Here is a 23,707-nt window from a genome sequence, read left to right as displayed (position 1 = left end):
CAGGCATGGCTTTGTGGTTAAGCTGCTTGTTTTGCAACCATGTGGTTTGGTGGGGTTCAGTTCTACTGGGCAGCACCTTTGGCAAGTGCCCTCTATTATAGCCTTGGGCTGACCACTTTCTGTGTAAGAAGCCTGTTTTGTATGCATACATACATGTGTATGTGTGTGTTTATCCCACCACCACTTGACAACCAGTATTACTTTGTTTACATTCATGTAACATAGCAAAAAGGACTGATTAGATAAGTACCCAAGCTTAAAATAAAAAAGAGAGAAAAAAAATCCAGCAGATCCGTCTGCTTCCCATTCTCCTTTGAGGAAAGTTACAAGGCCAATATTTTTTATAGAAAATAAGCTTCCACTGAATTTTTCACTAGCACTACAACTGCAGTCACTTGCTTGTTACTGATTGGTTGAGATTTTGTGAAGGATTTAGAACTGAGCAAAATATATTTGATAAGAAGTGTAAAAATAAAGACAATTTACCAGATGTGTGTAAGAATTATTTTTAACTGCAACATTCGTGACATCTATGACCCAGCAACAAGTTTGAAGAAGTAGTTGATAAACAATATTCTTAAGATATCTCTTATAGTTTTTACTTGTTTCAGTCATTTGGCTGTGGCCATGCTGGAGTACTTACTGCCTTGAAAGGTTTTAGTCAAGTGGTTTGACTTCAGTACTTAGGTTTCTTTTCTTTTTTCTTTTTGTTCTTTTAAGGTCTGAAACTTATTCTGCCAATCTCTTTTGCTGTACTACTAAGTTACAGGATGTAATCAAACCAATATCAGTTGTCAAGTGAGGGTAGAGGTATAAACAGGTGTAGCTGTGTGGTAAGAAGCTTGCTTCCCTACCACATGGTTCCAGGTTCAGTCCCACTGCATGGTACCTTGGGCAAGTGTCTTTTACTATAGCCTCGGGCTGACCAAAGCCTTGTGTGTAGATTTGGTAGATAGAAACTGAAAGAAGCTCATTGTATATAGTGCATTTATGTGTGTGAATCAGTGTTTGTCCCTCTGCCATTGCTTGACAACTGATGCTGGTGTGTTTGTGTCCCCATAACTTAGTGGTTTAGCAAAAAAAAAAAAAAAACTGATAGAATAAGTACTAGGCTTACAAAGAATAAGTCCTGGGGTCAATTTCTTCAATTAAAACATTTTAAGGTGATGCTCCAGCATGGCTGCAATCAAATGACCGAAAGAAAAGAAAAGAATAAACACATAAAAATCATCATCAACATTTAATGTCCCTGTTCCATGCTAGCATGGGATGGATGGTTTGACATAACCTGACCAGTCCAAAGACTATATCATGCTCTAGTGTCTGCTTTGACATGGTTTCTATGGATGGATGCTCATCGTAACACCAACCACTTTACAAGTTCATACTGGGTACTTTCTAGTGAGACTGCCATGCGACTTGAAACTTGAGGAGTGGGGAGAGGTATTTTTATGCTAGGACATGAAGATTAAGGTATGAGAGATGGAGATGGCACAGAGCAGGTTCTTGTAGAGGATCTACATGGCTATTCACATTTAGGGGAGAGTTAAATGAATCAGTTGTAACTATGATGAGATAAATGGTGGTGATGAAGTGTCCAGGTGGCTGCTCAAGGTACAAGGTGTGTAGAAGTGAGTAGGGATAGAAAAGCTAGGAATGTGTGTGTATGAGGGTTTATAGGAGTATATGGAGGGGTGAAGCAAGAGATAGAAGAAATGGGAGAGGATAGGTAGGTAACATTGTCCTTCTGACTGATTTGGAGTACCTGGTTCATGGATATTTTTACTCAACCCTTGGTTATGTTACCTTTAAATTCCTTCAAAGTATGTTGTTTCAACATTTGTAGAAATCAGTTAGGGTTGAAGGATGGATGCAGAGAATGATGGATGCAGGGATGGGAGTTGACCAGTGGCGCATGAGTTGGGGAAGGTTGAGGGATTCAACAAGAGAACAGTAACAGGATTGTAATAATAATGATGATGAAGATGATAGGGAGAGGATAAGAGAGAGGTGATATGTTTGAGTTGGCTGCAGGAAAAGGAGAGAGAGAAGCATGTTGGATGAGGAGAGGTAATTTTGTGGTCCAGTGGAGGAGAGGGATGATGACCAGTGTAATGTCTAGGTGTAGACAACAATATTAATGGATGAATAATGGCTCAACAAATGAAAGGGTTCTGGGTAGCAAGAAAGAAAAGTGGCATCAGGTGGTGGAGGAGATGCATTGGGAGCGTCAGTGTGAGGAGGAGTTTGATTGATTGAGGTGACCAATTTTGAAAATAGCAAAGAATTTAGTAAAATAACTACATCATTATTAAGATAAGATGGTGATTGGTACATAAAGGGTAAGTGGTTGTGTCTCTTTGTTTCGACAACCTACTGTGAGAATGTAGGTATGTCTTTTACTTGTTTCAGTCATTAGACTGTGGCCATGCTGGGGCATTTCCTTGAAGAGTTTTTAGTCAAATGGATCAATCTCAGTACTTAAATTTTTTTAATTTTTAAAGCCTGATACTTATTCTATTGATCTCTTTTGCTGAACTGCTAAGTTACAGGGATGTAAACGCACCAACACCAGTTGTCAAGAGGTGATGGGAGACAAACACCGACACCCATGCATAGATATATACGTATATGATGGGCTTCTTTCAGTTTCTGTCCACCAAATCCACTCACAAGGCTTGAGGCTATAGTAGAAGACACTTGCCCAAGGTGTCATGCAGTGGGACTGAACCTGGAACCATGTTGTTGGGAAGCAAGCTTTTTACCATACAGCTATGCCTGTGCCTATACTGATGTTAATTTTTCTTGATACATTTTTCTCTATCATTACTAAAAGCTTGTATGGCTTTTAATTTCTTCATTACCTCAAAGTTTTTTCTTTTTTTTCTTGAAATATTTGTTGAATTTTCATAGACTTTAACCTTACATTCTGTTGACTGTTATAAAATTTTCCTTGATTGATGAGTTTTTTTTGGGAAAAATTAGTTTCAGTTAATATTCTAAGCTTGTATAATGCTTTGCTATGTCTCCCATTCCCCATTATTTCTCTAACATTTATTTCTGTTCAAGTCTATACTTTCAGTGTTAATTATGTCACATAATTTTGAAATACATTTTTGTTTCTCTAGGAATAACATAATCTCAGCAAACATTCCAAGAACCTTTTACATGTTGAAAACACACACCTTTACCATCACCACCGTTACCATCATTGTCGTAACTCTAATCAAAAACCTTAATTTGTTTTGATCTATAATAATTTACTACAAAATATATATTTCAGGTTATGATCAAGAGGGTATATTCCGAGTTAATGGGAGTACTCGTATCATTGACAAACTCCGAACATCCTTTGATCAGACGGGAGATGCTGATTTTACTGAAGATGGGGATGTAATGGCTGTTGCTGGTCTTCTCAAGCTGTTCCTTCGGGAGTTGCCTGATTCTGTGATTCCGGAGCACATGACAAAACAATTTGTAAACATACATGAAAGTAAGTTTATTCTTTACAAGAACAATTTCTGCCTGTATCAAAGCCAAACTTCAACTCTTTCATTACCATATTGCTGTTGGAATACACTGATTTTGTTTCAGTTAATTGTGAAAATAATAAAGAATAAAGTAAAACAGCTTTGTCTTTAATATGCTGGTTTTTATAAAATATATTAATGCAGGTGTGTGTATGCACACGTGTGCACACACACGTGTTTGTGTATGCTTATGTATGTAATATGTGTTTACTTATATGTCTATGTATGTATGTGTATTTGTATGTATCTGTATGTGTGTATTTAAATATCTGTAACTCCTACTTAATGTGATAAGTACCTCTTTTTGTCCACTCACCTGTGTGTATGTGTGTGCACGTATTTATATATATATATATTTATATATATATGTGTGTGTGTGTGTATATGACTAGGAAGATAATGGGGAATAGAAATGGTTCTGGGGTTGGGGAGGAAATATGAAGGTAATGAAAGGGAGATGTGGTATGTGCATATCCTGCTCTCAGGAGATTATGTTAACTGAATAATACCAGAGGTATAGAAGTGATGAGTGTTAGGGAATGAGGTGGTAGGACACATACAAGCATTTACCAAGGTAGTTTAAGTTATCAATTCTGTTGTGGTCGACAGGTCTTCTCAAGCACATATACTTATATCACCATCATCCCTTAATGTCTGTTTTCCATGCTTGTATGGGTAGGATGGTTTGACTAGAGCTGGCAAGCTGGAGAGCTGCACCAGGTTCCAGTCTGATTTGGCTAGGTTTCTACTGCTGGATGCCCTTCCAAATGTCAATCACTTTACAGTGTGTGCTGGGTGCTTTTAATGTGCCACTGGCACAAGTGTTTTTATGTGACACTGACATGTGTGCTTTTTACGTGGGACTGGCACAAGATTCTTGCAGGCCAATCCTCTTCCCCAGAGGGTGTGGTCTTAACGTACCTGCTGTGGAGGACTAGTCTTCTTGAGTATAGCTAGATGCCATAGATACTATGACATCATATTCTTCAGGGAGAATCAATGACACATTTTGACATGGGTGGATGTTTGAATCACTGGTACTGCCCCTCAGACAAGTTTCCACAGTCCCAGGCTACATCATTTCTTTCAAATGCTATGGATTGATTTAACCCTTTTGTTGCCATGTTTCTGTTTAAATATGCTGCCTTTGTTTTGGTTAATTATAGAAATAAGGAAAAATTTAGTAAAATAATTTTGTAATTATTATGCTGGTGTTTGGAACATAAACTAACATTAAATCTTGATGGGAGGTCTTAGATCACTTGAAAACTGGGAGTGTGCACAAGAGAACCAGGTACGGTCTCAGACTGCCTGTATCAAAAGGGTTAAATGATTAGTAAAATTTTATTAAATCTTACTGAATTTAACTTTAACATAATAATTAGTGCAGCCTTTTTGTGAATCTTCACATTAATTAATTCTACAAAGAACTGGTGGACAGCAGACATATCAGATTTGTGCATTTTCATGGTATGGAAAAATGAAAAATAGAGCAGAATTAGTTATGAAACTAACTCGTCTGTATCAATGTGACTGGAGAAGGGGGAAAAAAAAGAGAAGTAGATAGAGATTATTATTTTGTAAGATTTAAAATTTAACTGTTTTTTGTATCTTAACTGTGTGTGTGTGTATGTGTGTGGGTGTGTGTGTATTTAAAAATTCAGAAAAAATTTCTTGGTATAGTCACAATATCTGAAAATTTTTTTTAAAATTGTAAATTATTGATTATATTTAAGAAAAGGCTTTTCTTCACAAAAAGCAATTTAAATACACACCGGATCATATAGAAAAGAGTTTTTGTGTAAGCACATTTGCTTTCTTCAGCTTTTCAAACATACGTTGTAATCTTGTATAATTCATAATACAGATTACCATGTGTATTTGAAAAGCTGAAGACACTGCAAGTGTTTACACAAAACCCTCTTACATTAAGTCTGTGTTAATTTGCTGTTTGTTTTAAAAGAATTTTCAATATAATTAATATTTCAAATACAATTAATATTTCAAATACAAACAAATCTATTTCAAACAGTGTGTGTGTGTGTGTGGTGTGTGTGTGTGTGTGTGTGTGTGTCAAACGAAAGGGGACCTGGGAATCCTGTCGTTATCTCACTCAGTACCCCTCTGAATACTGAAGAGCAGAATGTATAGGAAGGAACAATACTTCAGTCGAAGCATGTTTTGTGAAAACTGAAAAGCTTGTAAGTTCCTCAAATTGCAAGACTTTGAAACTCTCTTCCATCTCAGTGTTTTCCTTTCCTTGAACTACCAGATTTTGGAATTTTCTTCCATTTCATTGTTTTCCCTCTTCTTGTGACTTGAGCTCTTTCAAGTCTAAAGTAAATTCATTCCTTTCATCTTAATTTCTCCTTCATTCTGATGATGATGATGACTCCCTTACACTAAGTGGCTTCTCATCTTGCTCGGTACTTTCTAAAAAAAATTCCTTAAATTACACAGTATAAAATAACAAATATAAGAAAGGTGGTACTGGTATTACATGTTTCTTGGTTACAGCTGTTTCAACATCATATGGGTTAGATAAATCATTTAGCAAGTTGAAAAGCATGAATATGAACAGTGATTATGTAACATTGATTATATGATATTGTTTATGTTATGTAAAACCTATAGTAATTTCACTACTTGTTTATATATGTGTGTGTGTGTGTATGTGTGTATGAGAGGGTGCTGAAAAGTTCCTGGCTTTAAGTGTATTGTAAAGGCCTGGCTGGATGCCCAACCTTCCGAGTTCTTTTACAGGGCTTAGAAAAACTGAAGGTATAATTAACTGATCCTCCTGTATTTTCTTCTACTCAAAGCCAAGAACTTTTCAGCACCCCTCATATATATATATATTATATATATATATATGTATATATATATAAAAAATTTAATGTGGCCTGTTACTGAGAGGCTGGAGAAATCAGATGACCAGATCTATTTAACCCTACAGATGAGTTAAATTTAACCTTATGATTTATTTAACCCATCGACAGATGTGAGTTCAAGTCCCATGGATAGCCTTCTATTTTATTTTTCGTAAAACGTCTTTTTCAACCCATTAGTTAAATGCTATTATTTATAACTTCATTTTCTTTTGAAATTCACTATTCCCCCAAAAATTCCTCAGTTATTTCCATGTGTATATTAAAATTTGTCAGTTTTAAATGTTTGATAATGTTGGTGATAAAAATAATTGTTTCCTTACCATTAACCATTCCAGGTCTAAACTCCAATCCAGAAGACTATGTTGCTAAAGTCCGGGAGGAATTCAATGAGTTACCTGAGGAACATTATGATCTGCTGAAATATCTGTTGAACTTCTTAGTAGATGTATCACAGCATGAAGAAGAAAATAAAATGGGGCCTATGGTCCTTGCCATTGTTTTTGGCCCAAATGTCTTTAGGTTAGTAGGTTTTGTTTTCATTTTTAATCTTAAAAAGTGAAAGTATGTGGCTTAGTGTTAGGGTGTTGCACTCATCTTTTACTTGTTTCAGTTATTGGACCATGACCATATAGAAGCACCACCTTGAAGGATTTAGTCAAACAAATCAACGCTAGTACTTCTTTTAAAACCTGGTGTTTATTCTGTCAGCTCTTTTTGCTGAACTGCTAAGTTACAAGGAGATAAACAAACCAATACCTGTTGTCAAGCTGTGGTGGTGGTTGGGACAGTGAGTCTCACACACACACACACACACACACACATGCATGCATACACAGGGTAGACTTCCACATTATTTCTGTCTACCGAATTCACTATCAAGACTTTGGTCAAACTTTGGCAATAGTAGAAGACACTACCTCAAGGTGCTGTGCAGTGGGACTGAACCTGAAACCAAATGTTTTGAAAGTGAACTTGTAAACCACATGGCCATTAATCATAAGATTATAGTTTTGATTCCTGGAGTAGGTGGCACCTTCTGTTTTTGAGCAAAACACTTCATTTCATATTGCTCCAGTCCACTCATTTATAAAAAAAATTAGTTCTGCCAACAGCTGGTGAGCTAACCTTGTGATGGATCAATGTCCCATCCAGAGAAGAGTGTTACATTCTCCATCACCTATATGTCATGAAAACTTGGCCAAGCTTCAGTCTCATGAGACTTTGGGTTTCTGAATGACCTCAGTACTAATCTTAAAAATAAAGCAGAACAAAATTTGGTGACATTTGTTTCTTTATATTATTGAGATTGCTGTTTTCTTTCAGTTATTCTCAAAAGCTTGCACTTTGTTCGAATTCCCATAAACTTGCTTATTGAAAGAGTCTCAAGTTAGTTCTGACCAGTGTTAGCTATCTGATCTGTGATTTTTCCAGCATTGTATACTATATGTCTTAAGATGTATTGTAACTGCATTAGTATAATAATAACAATAATAATGGTTTCAAATTTTGGCACAAGGCCAGCAATTTTGGTGGAAGGGCTATAATAGAAGACACTTCCCAGTACTTGACTGATACTTATTTTATTGACCCTGAAAGGATGAAAGGTGAAGTTGACCTCAGCAGAATTTGAACTCAGAGCATAAAGATGGGTGAAATGCTGCTTGGTATTTTGCCTGGCATGCTAATGATTCTGCCAGCTCACTGCCCAGTAATGCTGAGACCCCCTTCGGTCATGACTGACCATGGGATTGCACCTAGAAAGTTACCCTCCAAGGCACAAGTCCAGGTAAGGTTATTTATGGAAAACCAGTAGTCACCCATGCATCCCCCACCTCCATGCCACCAGTGTTATCCAAGGGAAAGGCTAAGGCCGATATAGCTTGGCACTTGTGATGTCGCAACTAATTTCTACAGCTGAGTGAACTGGAGCAACGTGAAATAGTGTCTTGCTCAAGAACACAACATGCAGCCCGGTCTGGGATTGGAACTCACAACCTTGACGCTCTAACTAGTAATAATAATAATAATGATAAAATACTCATCACCTTTATAATAATAATGGTAATCAACATCATCATCATCATTTAATGTTTTTCTTGCCGGTATGGGATGAATAGTTTGAGCAGATTTGATGAACCACAGGACTGTGTCGAACTCCAGGGTCAGCTCTGGCTTGGTTTCTATGATTAGATGCCCTTCCTAATGCTAACCACTTTACAGAGTGTACTTGGTGCTATTTTTTTCATGCTGCTGGCACTAATGAGGTCACCAAGTAAGCAAGCTTCATTGTCATGCATGTGGTGTCCTTCATTTCCACTTCTCTGCAAAAACATGTCTAGCCATGGGGGAAATATTTCTATTCATTTTACCAATTTCCTGCAGTTTTTGCCGAATTTGAACATATGGCAATTATTTTCTAAGATTATTTTCATCTTAGTTTCAACATCCTGTTTTAATAACCTTCAATGAAGCTTTTAAACCATATATTAAGGTCCCATAGATGGTATATATGCCATATTAAAATTTAAATATATTCTAAAGCGTTAAAATATGAAATCATTTTATTCTTTTAGGCATAGCTGCATGGTTAAGTTGACTTTGTAACCATGTGGTTTTGGGTTCAGTTCCACTGCACAGCACCTTGGGCAAGTGTCTAGCCCAGTGCCTTGTGAGTGAATTTGGTAAATGGAAGCCTTTCATGTATATATGTATGTTTGTATCTGGACACACATATTTCTTTTCATCTTTTACTTGTTTCAGGCTGTGGACATGCTGAGGCACTGCCTTGGAAAAATTTTAGTCAAATTAATCAACCCCAGTACTTTTTGTTAACTGTGGTATTTATTCTATTGGTCTCTTTTGCTGAACCACTAAGTTACGGGGATGTAAATTCACCAACACCAGTGTTGTCAAACGGGCTGGGGAACAAACAGACATGATGTCATACAGACACAGATATATATATATATATATATATATATATGTACACACACACACATGCATACATATAATGGGCTTCTTTCAATTTCTGTCTACCAAATCCTCTCATAAGGCTTTGGTAGCCTGAGGCTATAGTAGAACACACTTTTTTGAGTTGGCATGCAGTAGGATTGAACCTGGAACCATGTGGTTGGGAAGCAAGCTTCTTACCACACAAGACCTTCAAAGACCAAAGTGGAGAAGGGTTCTATGCCAACAGCGGTCAAACATGGGTCAGTCAGTCCTTAGAAATGGGTGAAAGCTTCCACAAAAAGCGCCAGATCTGTTGTCATAGAACAAATATGTATATATTTGTATAAACATACATGTATGTATATACATATATCTTAGGGCATGTGTGAATGTTTACTTTGAGTGCTTCACATGGCAAAGCTACAAATGGTAATATTTCTTGATATTACCCTGTCAACAAATCGTCTGTTGTCTCTGCAGGCTTGTGTTTTCAAAGATGAGAGGAATGAAACCTCCTTTACTTGGAAAGCAAGTAAAGGTTTACAATAGAAAGTTATAAAAAAAACAATACTGCAATGATATACATTCATCTGACCCATGCTTGCATAGAAAAGTAGACATAAAACAAACAAAGTGTAAAACAACTGAAATATTTTATGAATATTATAATTGATTTACCATAAAAAAACCCATGTAATTTGTGCACCTGTGTAATTTATGCAGGTGATTTTCAGGATAAAAATTGTTAAAAAAAAGCTTCTCCTCGTGTTAAATTCGCACCTAAAAGTATTCAGAATTTCTGATATGGCCAGGGGAAAAAGGTTTTCAATTTAGTTGTATTTAGCATAATTTTACTTATTTATGATTAGATTTTATTAAATTTTCATAAAATAAAATAACTTCTGTTTAACAGGTATCACATTGAAAGCTATTAAATTACAGTGTTTGTGTTGTTTATAATAAACTTTATTTTACATTTCTTGCTCACAAGAGATTATGTCCAATTTTTAACATACTTCTGTATGTCTTCTCAAATCACAATCACAGGAAAAGTTGTTGATAACTCTTATCAACAAAAACAAAACTGATAAATACACACAAGTGTTGCAAAATAAGTTTAATTACTAATAAACATCAGCTTGGATGACACTTTACTCAACCAACAGATTATGTAAATAGAATTCTGATTGGTTGAAAATGTCTTCTTGTTTCAAGCTCTGATTTTCTGCCTATTCTTGTCGGAACCTTTGATACAGAGTATCGAAATTTTAATCCCTTTCACACTTATAGAATGTCAAGCAAACCTAAAAATTTGTCATTACCATTTTAGCTGGGAGACCAAACTGATAGTTTGGTAACCTGCTAAAATAAACATTAAAAATCAAAAAGAGAAAATAAACAGCTTTTGCACATTTAACTCCATGTTTATTGAACAAGAAAGATGCGAATTTTAAGAAGCAACTTGTTAGAATATCCATGTCTGTAAGGAGGCATAAACAAGAATAGCAAAAATCTACTATACCAAAAGAATTGGTAATACATACTTTACAAGTGTTCTACAAAGAAAACATAAGATTACTGCATAATTCAACATGAATGTGAAATGACATTAAACGTCCTATAAGGTAAATGAAGTTTTCAGTGTGAATGCTAAGTCATATTCACTCAGTGACTTTACATGCGCAGAGCCAACTTCTGGTACAAATGTTTACATTTGTATGTCATTTTTCAACAAAAAAGATTTCTAAAAAAATTCTGGAAATTATCTACTCATGTAATTTATGCATCCCCTAAAGTTTATGTGCGTAAATTTCATGGGTTTTTACAGTAATTGATTAAATATTTCAATTATGTTCCTTAGTGGTTGGCATTAGGAAGGGCATCTAGTTTTAGAGCATGCTAAAGCAGACATTCGAGCATGATGTGAGCCTTGAACCCATCAAATCTTGTGAAACTGTCCAACCCATGCCAGCATGGAACATGGACATTAAATGATGATGATGATGAATTATTAATTTCCCCTTCAATTTATAAATGTTTGATATTTTTTTTTTTAAAGGTGTGGTTCAGACTTCTCTGGCCTCAAAGATCAATCAACAACTAACAACATTGTCTATAAATTCATTATACATTATCATGATCTCTTCGCTGATGAAAACCATGCATCATCAAAATGCTCTGAGGTAAGTTTACATATTCCTTATTAAATCAATATAGAAGGTATTCAAAATTTCTGACTCCTGTTGTTGTCCTAGCTCATGTCATTGAACAAACCATCTTATGACCATCCTATCTTCTGAGGGGTATCCAAGACTCTACTATAACTTTTGTCCTCATTTGTTTTTTAATTCTCTGAAGTAAGTGATGAAAATTTGACTGCTATTTCTAGCTGGTTGATGACTGCATTAAAGCTCTCTCAGGTTAATTAAACACCCAAAATTTATTTTAATGATTCTATTTTTTTCTCTCTCAGCTGTATTCCCATTAGAAAGGATTGGGTACTTTTATGAAGCATTTTAATTTTAACAAAACATTTTATTAAACTTTTATCATTTAATAACTTAGAGGAGGAAGTGTAACATCCATGAACATTTTCAGGGTTCCCGACACTGCTGCTTATTAGTTATTCTCAGACAGTAAACCTAGTCTACTTATTTGCAACGGAGAGGACTTCATTAAAGGAGATTAGGTGATGGTGTTCAACTGAGGGGCAGATTAAAGTTTCTAACCAAGGACAACACTGCAGAAGCTGTCCAAGCAGAGCTAGAGAATCCCCTTGAATCTGTATCAAGTGCAACACTGTATCAGTGCAACTTGTGCCAGTGCCACATTAAAAGCACTCAGCTCACTGTAGAAACCAAGCTAAATCAGACCGGAACCTAGTGCAGCTTTCCTACTTGCCAGCTCTGTTCAAACCATCCAACTCATGCCAGCAAGGAAAATGGATGTTAAAGGATGATAATGATGATAATGAGGTACTTACTGCTCCCCTAGATAGGTTACTGTCTGTCATTTGCTGGGTTCATGTCTCCCCTGACTTCTTCTAACCAGTTGTATACTTGTGTATAATATATCTTTTATTAAATTATATAATAATCAGAACTTTTGTGCCTATGGCATACATACAAAATTGGGAGTTTTTTTTTGCTATTGTCTGTTTCAATCTTAATCAATTTATTTTGCTAAATGATTGCTTTCCTCTGACTTTCTTACATTATTTAGAGAATATAAAGTTTAGTCATGTAAGATGATGTTTCTGAGATAGTTAATAGCTGGTTGAAATATTTGCTGTTTATTTTACAATTAAGTTTCATTTCTCAACCACAAACAAAATCATGAGGGGGCTAATGTAAATGGGATATGCTAGAACAGATTTTTTTGTTTTATTATCTAAATAATTTTTGTTTGTTTGTTCTGTATGCCTACTGAACATTACTACCTTATTTATGAGTTAAATTAATTTTTCTGTCTGCTAAAAGCCGAGCTGGCAGTTAAAATTAAATTTAGCCATATGCTTTTCATTATACCCTGCAGTGTTTGCATGTGTGCTTCTAATATCAAGAATACTTTAAATATCTCTTTATTCTGGGCGTGTCCCCACTTTAGAAGCTAATGTTATTAATAGTTCTTCCTTAAATAATTATTTGATAGTCATTAGATAATTAATGAAATGGGAATATTTATTCAAAAATTTATAGCTGATATTTCTTTCTGCAAGTTATCTTCATTCCTTTACATAAAAAAAAAAGAGAAAACATTTGATCACATCTTAGTTTGCATTTAAGTGCAATTCATTGTGTATAAATAGATAGTGTGTCGAGAGAGAGAGAGTCGTGCATCTGAATGTCTTTGCACAAATGAATGTGTTTTGTCCATGTCCTTGTCGATACAGATTTTATCAGTTTGTCACTGTTTGGGCAGTAGAAACAAAAACAACCTAGCTGTTTATTCATTGCTAAATGATCTTGATTAGTGTCCCTTACTAATTAAACATCCTATATATTTCAACTGATGAATGTGTAGGATATAGCCAACTGGGTGGAACCAGTAAATGATAAAATATATTTTGGAATTTGTTATATCATCATAGATTGATTGGGGGCGAGGAGGAATACAAACAAAAAACATGAGTTTCATCATCATTTAATGTCCATTTTCCATGCTGGCATGGGTTGGACAGTTTGACAGGATCCAGCTAGCCACAGAGCTGTGCTGAGCTTCAGTATAAGCTTTGGCATGGTTTCTATTGCTGGATGTCCTTCCTAATGCTAAACACTTCACTGTCTGTACTGGGGGCCTTTTTTCCATGCAACCAGCTCTACTGAGGTTGACAACTTGCAAGATGGGGAAAAAAAGAAAAGCTAAAAGTTTCTTCATATAAGTCTGTATGTGTGGAAATTTGTGAGGTGAGAAGAGTTGGCTTTAACCCTTTAGTGTTCACATTCCTCTGCCAAATGTAAAGTTGATTCATTCATATTATTTTGAATTAGTCAAGTATTGTCTCACAGCTTTGAAATTTTGATGATATTATTGTCTATTTTTAGGATGACATTGTAGTGTAGGTGTGAGAGGCTAGACCTGGCCAGTTTGAACTTAAAACTGGAGGCATATTTGGGCTGGATACGACTAGTTTAAATGGTAAATGGTTAAGCCATGTGTTGTGAGGGTAAAGTAAAATGGGATATGCCCATGTATCTGGCTCTACTGAAGATACATAGCTATTCCACATTATAGTAGAGTGGGTAGTAGTAGCTTCGTAGAAGATATGACGGTAGTGATGGAGTGCCTGAGCAAATCATCAAGGAGCAAGAGAGCATAAAATGGACAGTAGATCAGGAGAGGTGGACTGTTAGAAGAGTTTGAGGGGAGAGTTACAGATGGTTGGAGATGGGAGTAGAAGTGTTTATAGGAAATATAATGTTCTGTTATTTGAAGAAATAATCTTTTTCCTTAGTTATAGAGAAATGCTAATTTCATTGTCAGTCTGTTAAAATGATCTACAGTGAAAGGTCATTTGGTCATTCACTCTGGAGTTTCTATATTATTTATTTATAGCTGTTTCATATTTAGCTTGTATTAACATTTGTTAACTTGGTAAGGATTTCAATAATTTCAAGTCTTGGTGAGTATTAACTTGTCTTATAAAAGGTGGGATATTTTGAAGACATCATTTTATTCCGGTTTCTTTTTTTTTATAGTTATTATCTAGTTAATATTTCCGTATATTTTACGTCTGTTATTGGAGCTCTAGCGATTATAATGGTAATTATGGTTGGCAAATAGCTCAAAATTGCACTGGTTGTCGTCATTGTTATTCTGCCTCTATTTTCACAAATACTTGTATTAACAGCAACAATCTGTCGTGGTATTTTTGTTTTTCATGTATCCACCCTTAATCTATTCTCAGTTTACAAAAATATTGCCGCTGTCCCAACACTGACAATTTTAGTGAATAAAGTTTATTATAATCTGAAACTTCCATTCCTACCCCCACCCCTAACAAACTCCATTAAACTACAACAGAAGGCATTGTTGCTGCAATATAAACAGCAGCTAAATAATTAAGAACTATAAAATAGTAGCATTTTTTAAATGATATTTCAATTGTCATTGTTCTCTGCAGATGTGAGCAATGGTAGCCTCTGCATGGTTAGTCAACCTCCTGGAAATAGCAGCCAAATTTCCTCTTAAATTACACAATTACACACCGCTACCTTAGAAAAAGCAGAACATATTAGTTAATGTAGTCTTGAATATGCAATGACTGAAATAAAGGATTAGTTGTCCTTGGCTAGAACACACTTCATGTAGGTCTGTTCAGTTAAGGTTGATGTGGGACAAGTTAAGAAACTTTCAATGTGTACAAAATTTATCCAATATTTGATACACATCTATGGAAGAAACATTGTCTATAGCTTTGTGATGACTTTATGGTTAATGTGCTAGATTATTGGTAAATCCTGTTACTTCACTTGGGTCAATTTCTCTATTTGAAACATAGTTACAGTAATTAGTTTCTGTTTTTTTCTTTTGTGCATATGTTAGAAAGCACAACTTTTCTTAAAATTATTAATGACTTGAGGGTACATGGTATTTTGTTATGCAACCATAATATGCTATAAAGTATATTAAACATCTTTATAAGTCAATACCATGTACTACTGTGTTAGCAGTGCACTTAAATCATGTGTTATGGCCATCTTTACAAAGTTTCTAGAGAAATTATAGCCAGGACTGATTTTGTTATGATGTTTCATATCCAAGACATCAGATGTAAACAAACAATGAGAGTGAAGATCAAAAAATGGGTAATTGATGTATATGCCATATTTTGGGAGTTTTTGCTTCTTCATCAGCACCCAGCTAACCCATTAATCATCCACAAACTCAAAGCCTTCTGCATATTGCATATATGCCCTTTACCCATTTTTCCATTTTTTACCTCATTGTCTTTACCCATTTTTCCATTTTTTTACCTCATTGTTTGTTTATATCTGACATCTTGGATACGAAACATCATAATAGAATCAGTGCTGGCTATAATTCCTATAGAAAACCTGTAGCGATGACCTTAACGTGTGATTTAAGTGCACTATTAACACAATATTGGTTTATAAAAATGTTTAATATACTTTGTAGCATATTATGGTTGCATAATAAAATACCGTGTACCGACAAGTCACTAATATCTATGTACAAGCTTCTAGGAATGTGTTTGATATGTAAATTGGTATATCCAATAATGTTACACTGCTATATGTAGTGACTGTTTAAGCAATGGATTTGTAGATAATTAATGGATTAGGTGGGTGCGGGTAAAAGAGCAAAAACTCCTGAAATATGGCATCTATGCCCATTACCCATATTTTATCTTTGATCTCATTGCTTGTTTACATCTGACATCTCAGGTTTGAAACGACATAACAGAAATCAGTGCTGGCTATAATTCTGATAGAAAATCTGTAGAGATGACCTTAATGTGGGAAATTCTTAAAATGTTAGTTACCCTCATTCTGAATCTTTCAAATCTTGAAAACTGTTTGTTGGTAGTGGGGTAGAATGGGAGTAAAAAGTGCATATGAAGTAGTAAGAACAAAGCAAAATTCTGTTTTTTATCAAGTAATCTAGTATATTTAAATCCCAGTATGTGTGTGTATAATGACAAATGCACACATTTCTACAATTCTCAGCCAATTTTCACCGAAATTTACACACACATTACTTATGTCCCAAGGATGGTCATGCACAATAACATTTTCCCAGAGCTCGGACGTAAATGGACATAGATTTTTGGATGTAGGGTCTTCCATACCCAATATGTTAGGTAGAATGGATAGAGCTATTTATTATATCAAAATTTGACAGTCTACATCCTTGGCAATGTATTATTTTCATACCTGTTTTGCTGCATGCTTGCATTATAAAATGTTTTATAGTCATATCCTCAAATATTAAATATACACCATATCAATTATCTCATATAATTTCCTATGTAATATCTTTTTGAATATGATTTTTTTTTTGGTTGAATAAAAGAATAAAGTTTTGTTCTCCTAGTCACCGTCTATTGTTGTGGATTTAGACCATTGATTCCAAAATTTGCACCTGTATAGTTTTTGGCTATTTATGTCTGGTTAATAATCATAAACTGTACAGGTGCAAATAAAGGAATCATGGGGTAGGTGAAATTTGAAATGTTCTTTTTACCCCCTTTCTCTCTCTTTTCTAAAAAAACTGCTTCATAGCTATTTTATGTTACCAGGATGGTTTATGTTTGCACTTTTGTTTGCGTAATTACTTTTGCAACACTTTTTTGTTGCTACCCACTCAACTGTGATGTAGGAGTGGAGCCTGTTTATCTGCCAGTTAAACTGAGGCAAAAGTTATTTATACAACACAATTATTACAACACAATGACAGTAGTACTAAAATTGGATTTTTATTTTATTTGTGCTTTATTTGGTTTGAAGAAGAAACCTGAAATATTATTTGAAAGGGCACATATGACTCGTAGTCCTAGTACTTCTTTCTCTTTCTTGTTTAATACTTATTACATCTCTTTCTTACAAATGAAATGATTTTAAAGGTTTTAATCATTGTTGTCATGATCATCATTTAATGCCTACATTTCCGTGCTTGCATAGGTTGCCAGCACTCACCTGTTTCTAGGTAAGGTAATATTTCCTCATGACTAGACACGTTTCCCACTTAAGATTGGAAATGAACAGCATTGTTTACATGACAGTGATGCCTATTTATGACTGTCATATGATGTTTAGGCTTGAGTACACACACACATGCATGCATCTTCAAATTTTCATCTACCAAATCCTTTCACAAGGCTTTGGATGGCCTCGGACTATAATAGAAGGCACCATCCCAAAGACGCCATGCAGTGTGATCGAACCCAGTACCACATAGTTGGGAAGCAAACTTCTCAACCACACAATCATGAAATGCACAAAACTCTTGGCCCTTAAATCACTTATCTAACTTTACAGCTGATATTTTCAAGAAGTGTAAGCATATGGGAATTTACAGGTGTGCCTTTCCTGAATTGTAAATCAGATAGATTGTTTGAGGAATGTAAAGTAATGTGTCTTGTCTAAGGATAGAACACTATCTTAGTTGTTTGATTTAATAGGAACATTTTCAATTCCTCAGCAACCATTTCCTTCTGAAATTGTATTGTTAATTTTCTTTCCTTTCTTTTTTAAATTTTAGTGCAACAACAGAACCAAAAATACCGGCTCTACCGCTCGCCCAATGTCTCAAAAAGAAGACCGAAAGTCTGTCACCTTGCCAAGAAAGGTAACATTATAGCATCTGCTTTTGTTTTTAATATATCATTATCTGTATCTAATAAAATAAAAATTCCATTCATGCTAACACTGAAAATTTCTAAAACAGCTGAAATAGAAATATCATTGTCTTAACAACCACTTTTCCATGTTTCCATAGATCACATGGATAACCTACCTCAATAAATTCCATCTGATCCATGAAAAAGTGGACATTAAAATGATGTTCATTTCAGCCTGTTTTAGAAATTTTTGGTGTCAGCATGAATAGAACATTTTTTTCTATTTTTTAAATTAGATATTATTTAATCAAACAATTACGTCGAAATAATTGTTTGATTAGATAAAATTGTGTTTACATAGCATTCTTGATCTGAAGCAAAGAACACTATTATTATTATGCTTATCCTGAATTCCATGCATTATGTTTGACACTGCTTTAACTAATATTCAAATACAATGTCATATTTAGCAAGAAAAAGTAGTGAATTATATAACAATATTTAGTTGAACTGCTTATAAAACAATGGACATCAGCACTGTAGGTCTAGGTATATCATGGAATACAGAAAATGTCCATCATTAATTGAACTGTTTGTAAAATTATGGATTTAAGTACTGTAGGTTTAAGTGTATCTTGCAATATAGGGACCTTTCATCATGAGTTATTCTAGTTTTGGGAAGATCAGTTTTAAATTCCATTCCTGCCCATTGATTAGACAAACATGTTATTGCACATCATAAAATAGCAATAACACTTCAAAAATTCCTGTATACTGAATCAAACATCAGTATATACGTTTCCATATTCATCATCACATATCGATATATACATCATGTACATGTTAATCTACACTATCTCCTACATTGACATATGCTTTATCACATATTAATATATATCCTCTCCCTATACATTATTACATATCGATATATACCCTCCCCATACACAGCATCACATATCCATTTCATCACATGTTGACTGTTGATGTGCATCACATATTGATACATATTATCACATCACATATCAGTATATACCATTTCCATACATGTTGCCACATATCAATATATCTTCTCTCCATGCACATGTCATCATACATTAATATACACCATTTCTGTACTCTCCATAAATCCTATACCATTTAAAACATGTATACTATAGCTTGCATGAAACATCACAGCCAACACATATATTTCACTTATGCATACACCCTCTTAGGTGAATTGAATTTCTGTGTCATTTTGACATTGAGAAATTACATATGTCTCATTTAGGAATGGCTTCTTATCTCCCAAAATTATGATAGGAATATTTACAATGTCAGGGAAAAAAGAGCAAATGACCTTGGAGTTTTGTATGTTTTTATCTTATGTTGACCCACATTACAAGAACTACAAAAGAAAAACAATAAATTAATTTGATAAATCAAAACCTTATCATAGTAAATACATACACCCACAATTTATACACAGTAAATAAACACACACACACACCACACACACACACATGCTCTCTCTCTCACTCTCTCTCATGAAAATCTTGCCCCTCCAGCTGCTTGTTTCTTCTAGTTAAATAGTTAAATTTTTATTTTGGCTGCATCAAATTGAAACCTGGTAGTGTTAAGACAATTGATTCAGTGCTCAGTCCTGTCACCCTGCTTTAAGCACTTACATGTGGAACTGGATTAAATATCAGCTTGCAGATGTCAAACTTGAAAAAATTTAGCAAAAGTGACGACCATTTGTCATAAATTAAGGTATAGATTTTAAATGTTAAAATACTTAACTCCCATATGTTATCATTTTTATGTTTGTTTTTGCCTGCTTGAATGAGTTTGGATGTGTCCTTTCCATCACAACATCTGTTCACTCTGTTGCATTCCTTTATCCTCTCCTTTATGAGGTTCAACAGCCTGATATCAGTCTTCACTATTTCTGTCCATGTTTTTTCAATCTTATTATTCCATCGGTTCCTTCCACAAGAATCTGTTAGCTGTTCTTTACTCATCAACCAACGTTCATATGCATTATATGTCTGTATCAGCTCAGTCATCTTCTGATTCTTCTTATTTCTTGTCTGCCCACAAGGGGCTACACACAGAGGGGACAAACAAGGACAGACAAACGGATTAAGTCGATTATATCGACCCCAATGTGTAACTGGTACTTAATTTATCAACCCCGAAAGGATGAAAGGCAAAGTCGACCTCAGCGGAATTTTAACTCAGAACGTAGTGGCAGATGAAATACCGCTAAGTATTTTGCCCGGCATGCTAATGTTTCTGCCAGTTCGTTGCCTTGATTCTTCTTGTGCCCAGTTTTTCTTTCAGTTCATCTGTGCCTCATCATTCATGCAGATTAACATTCCACATCCAGTGAAACATTTTCATCTTGCTCCTTTCCAAAACATTGTTTTTGTTATTGAGTTCTTATATAAAGAAGGAAGTAGGTGTCGTATAAATTCTTGTGGAGCCTCTATTTAAGAAATTATTGATCTAGGTGGCTCAATTATATCCCACCCCATCCCCACATTGATTAAACCAATAAGATTGATGTTCAGTTTGAACTTCTGTTGTTTGGATTGATGCTTGTTGATTAAATGTAAGGAGAAGGAAATTCTGCAGTGTTGCAGCTCTGGGAAGTAATGACTAGGTAAAGTGTTTAGTGTTGGTTTGCAGGGGTGGGGAGACACAGCAGCGAGGATAACCTAGATAAGTATATTGGTGGGCCGGTGGGAAGTGGTACATAACTTCAGGGAGGAAAAGCAACCCCCATTGTAGTAGTGGTAGAAGATGCTGAGAAGAGTTTTTGTGTATGCCAATAGATGCAGCCTAGTAGTGGACAAGTCTTTGGTAAATGGCTGATTGGACCTCATTTTGAAAATAATCTGGGATGTTTATATATTTAACAGTAGCAGCACTGGCCCAGATATATGACAAGCACTCCAGTGAGAGTCCTGTTTGATTGTTGTAGGTCAACTCTTGATCAAGGCTGGAATATTTTTTCTAGCTTTGACCATGTTATAGAGAATACTGACAACAAAGGTTTAGATGGTGTTTGACCCTGTACTTGTAAAGAAATTTTGTGTGGAAAGGCTAAATATGTGTTGGTTGATGCAAAGTTGTAATGTGATAGTTCCAAGTATTTTGCATGAAGTGTAATTAGGCTTATTGGATGATGTCTCAGTAGGACTGGTTTTTTTTAATATTACAGGGTGATCTTATCTAGTTTCTGTAGTTGTGGGAAATATTTGCAGTATGACTAAGGCTTGGTTTTTGGGGATGAACTTGTATGCTTGAAATATAAAGTTAACACTCATTGCATTTTAAAAAATTATCCATAAAACCTGATATATATAGTATCTTTGTGGGCTTTTATCAGACTAGGGAGATTGATGTGGTTTGTATTTTAAGTTCTATAAGTGGATTGCTGCCGACAGTGAGGGCTGAAAAACACATTCTGCAAAATTACCAGTGGAGATGGAGCAAGAGTTGTTTTAAGTGTTTGGTGTTGGGTTTTAAAGGTGTGTCACAGCTGGGAGAAGAAAACATATGGATCATGCATGATGTATAGTTGGGAAGAGTTGGTATACAACTTGCTGGTTCTATATCCACTCATCTTAGAAAACTTTGAGTAGGCTTAGTAATATAAATTCATATTGATTTCATTTTTGACTTGCACAAACAGAGGTAGTATGGTTCATTGTCTTGACATCAGTCTTTTATTGGTAACTATTTTATTGACTCGAGAGCTTTCAAAAGCTTTCGTTGCATTCTTACTTAGTAACATAAATATTGTTTACAAACAAATTTCTGATTGATTCGAATCATGTTTTTGAACTTTGATTTATGGTTAATATTCATATAACTTCATATGACGTCCCAAAATCAGTTGTTTAATCAGTAATAGAAAATACAGTCAAGTAATGGGGTCAATGTAATCAACTAGTCCTGCCTCTTCCTAAAATTGCTGGCCTTGTGCCAAAATTTGAAACATTAACTATAATATAGTTTATTCTTATAATGGAGCTTAATATATCATCATCATATGTCCATGTTTTCATGCTTACTTTGGTTGGATGCAGTTTATTGAGGCAGATTTCCTACATCCGTTTGCCCTTCTCAATGCTAACCCTCACCTGTTTCCAAATAAGGTAATATTTCTCCCTTGGTCTGATGTGTTTTCACAGAATATTGGAAATTAATGTCACTGCTTGTATGACAGTTGCACTCATTTGCAACTATCATGCAATGTCAAGACAAGAAGAGAGACACACATATGCATGCACACATGTGCATGTGGTAGATTTTCAGTTTCTTTCTACCAAATCCACTCCCAAAGATTTTGTTGGCTATAATAGAAGACCCAAGGTGTCAAGAAGAGGGACTGAGCCCAAATCCCGTTGTTGAGAAGCAGATGTCTGAAATACACTGCTAAACATCTTAAAACCAATGCCAGAGCATTGCAATAATGGCAAAGGATATAAAAACAAAAATTGCACTAGGAGCAAAAAAGAGGAAAATCTTTCTTTTAAAAAGATTTCCTAAATAATAAGTATTAGATTTCTATTGGTGGATTCCAAAATGCAGTCTCAGTTCCTAATTAGAATCACTTTACATCATGTATATTATTCAATGCTCTTTGAGAAACCATGAATGTCACAGTTTCCTGTTTTTCTTTTTCCCTAAAAGTTTCATGCCTGTATAAGAAACTATTACTGAAGTTCTTAGGATTTTCATTTCTTCATTGCTATCGTTGCTACTAACTTCTTATCACTCCCACGATTACAAGTATGATTTATAAACCAATTTTTCATTTTGTAAAAAAGTAATGTACACACATTGCAAAAACGTAGGAATGTTGAGTGTGGATCTGTAGATGTTAACAAGTTCAAACCTGTGCAACTAATATGAAATATTAGCCTTGTTAGTAAAATTGGATAATGGCTGAAAGACATTTAGCTGATAGTTTTGTGGGGAGGGGTTTTTCCAGTGCTTTTTTTTTTTTTACTGAAATGGTGTGTTGTTTTTAGTGGTAGTTGTATAATAATATTTGGCAACATGATAGGGTAATGGAGGCAGAAAACATCTAAATGGTTTAAGTAGAAGGATGAGATGATTATGTCATTTTCTAAATATGCAAATAACTGCAGGCATGATTTTATGGTTAAGGAATTTCCAACCACATGGTTTCAGGTTCAGATCCACTGTGTGGAATCTTGGGCAAATATCCTCTACTATAGCCCTAGGCTAGCAAAAGCCTTGTAAGTGGATTTGATAGAAAGAATCCCATTGTCCATGTGTGTGCACATGCGCATGCATGCATGGGTGTGTGTGTCTGAGTGTTTGTTTACATTGTGCGTCTCTGAAAATGCTCAGCTATGGGCTGTGACATTGCTATCATTTCCCATTGGCTTTGTGCTTTCAAAAATGTGTGGGATAAGATATCCTTTACTTGTAAAACAGGTGAGGACTAACAACAGGGAAGGTATTTGTAAAATATGCCTTTTATAATATATTTATCTAATCCATGTTAT

At 35.0% G+C, this 23,707-nt stretch overlaps 1 protein-coding gene across 6 annotated transcripts in view; it reads left to right on the top strand.

Moving 5' to 3' along the window:
* The window catches only part of LOC115223178 (protein FAM13A), a 288,109-nt gene that overhangs the window by 153,210 nt on the left and 111,192 nt on the right, over positions 1-23,707 (top strand). For all 6 annotated transcript variants that reach the window (XM_029793658.2, XM_029793651.2, XM_029793626.2 and 3 more), the window contains 4 exons: positions 3,284-3,493; positions 6,757-6,940; positions 11,433-11,556; positions 18,098-18,184. In XM_029793658.2, coding sequence (XP_029649518.1) covers positions 3,284-3,493; positions 6,757-6,940; positions 11,433-11,556; positions 18,098-18,184 — 605 coding nt within the window. The remainder of the gene's footprint in view (positions 1-3,283; positions 3,494-6,756; positions 6,941-11,432; positions 11,557-18,097; positions 18,185-23,707) is intronic.

The sequence above is a fragment of the Octopus sinensis genome, linkage group LG2, assembly GCF_006345805.1.
Source record: "Octopus sinensis linkage group LG2, ASM634580v1, whole genome shotgun sequence".
NCBI classification, from domain to species: Eukaryota; Metazoa; Mollusca; class Cephalopoda; order Octopoda; family Octopodidae; genus Octopus; species Octopus sinensis.
The sequence above is the reverse complement of the archived record's forward strand: the minus strand, read 5'-3'. Positions and strand labels throughout refer to the sequence as shown.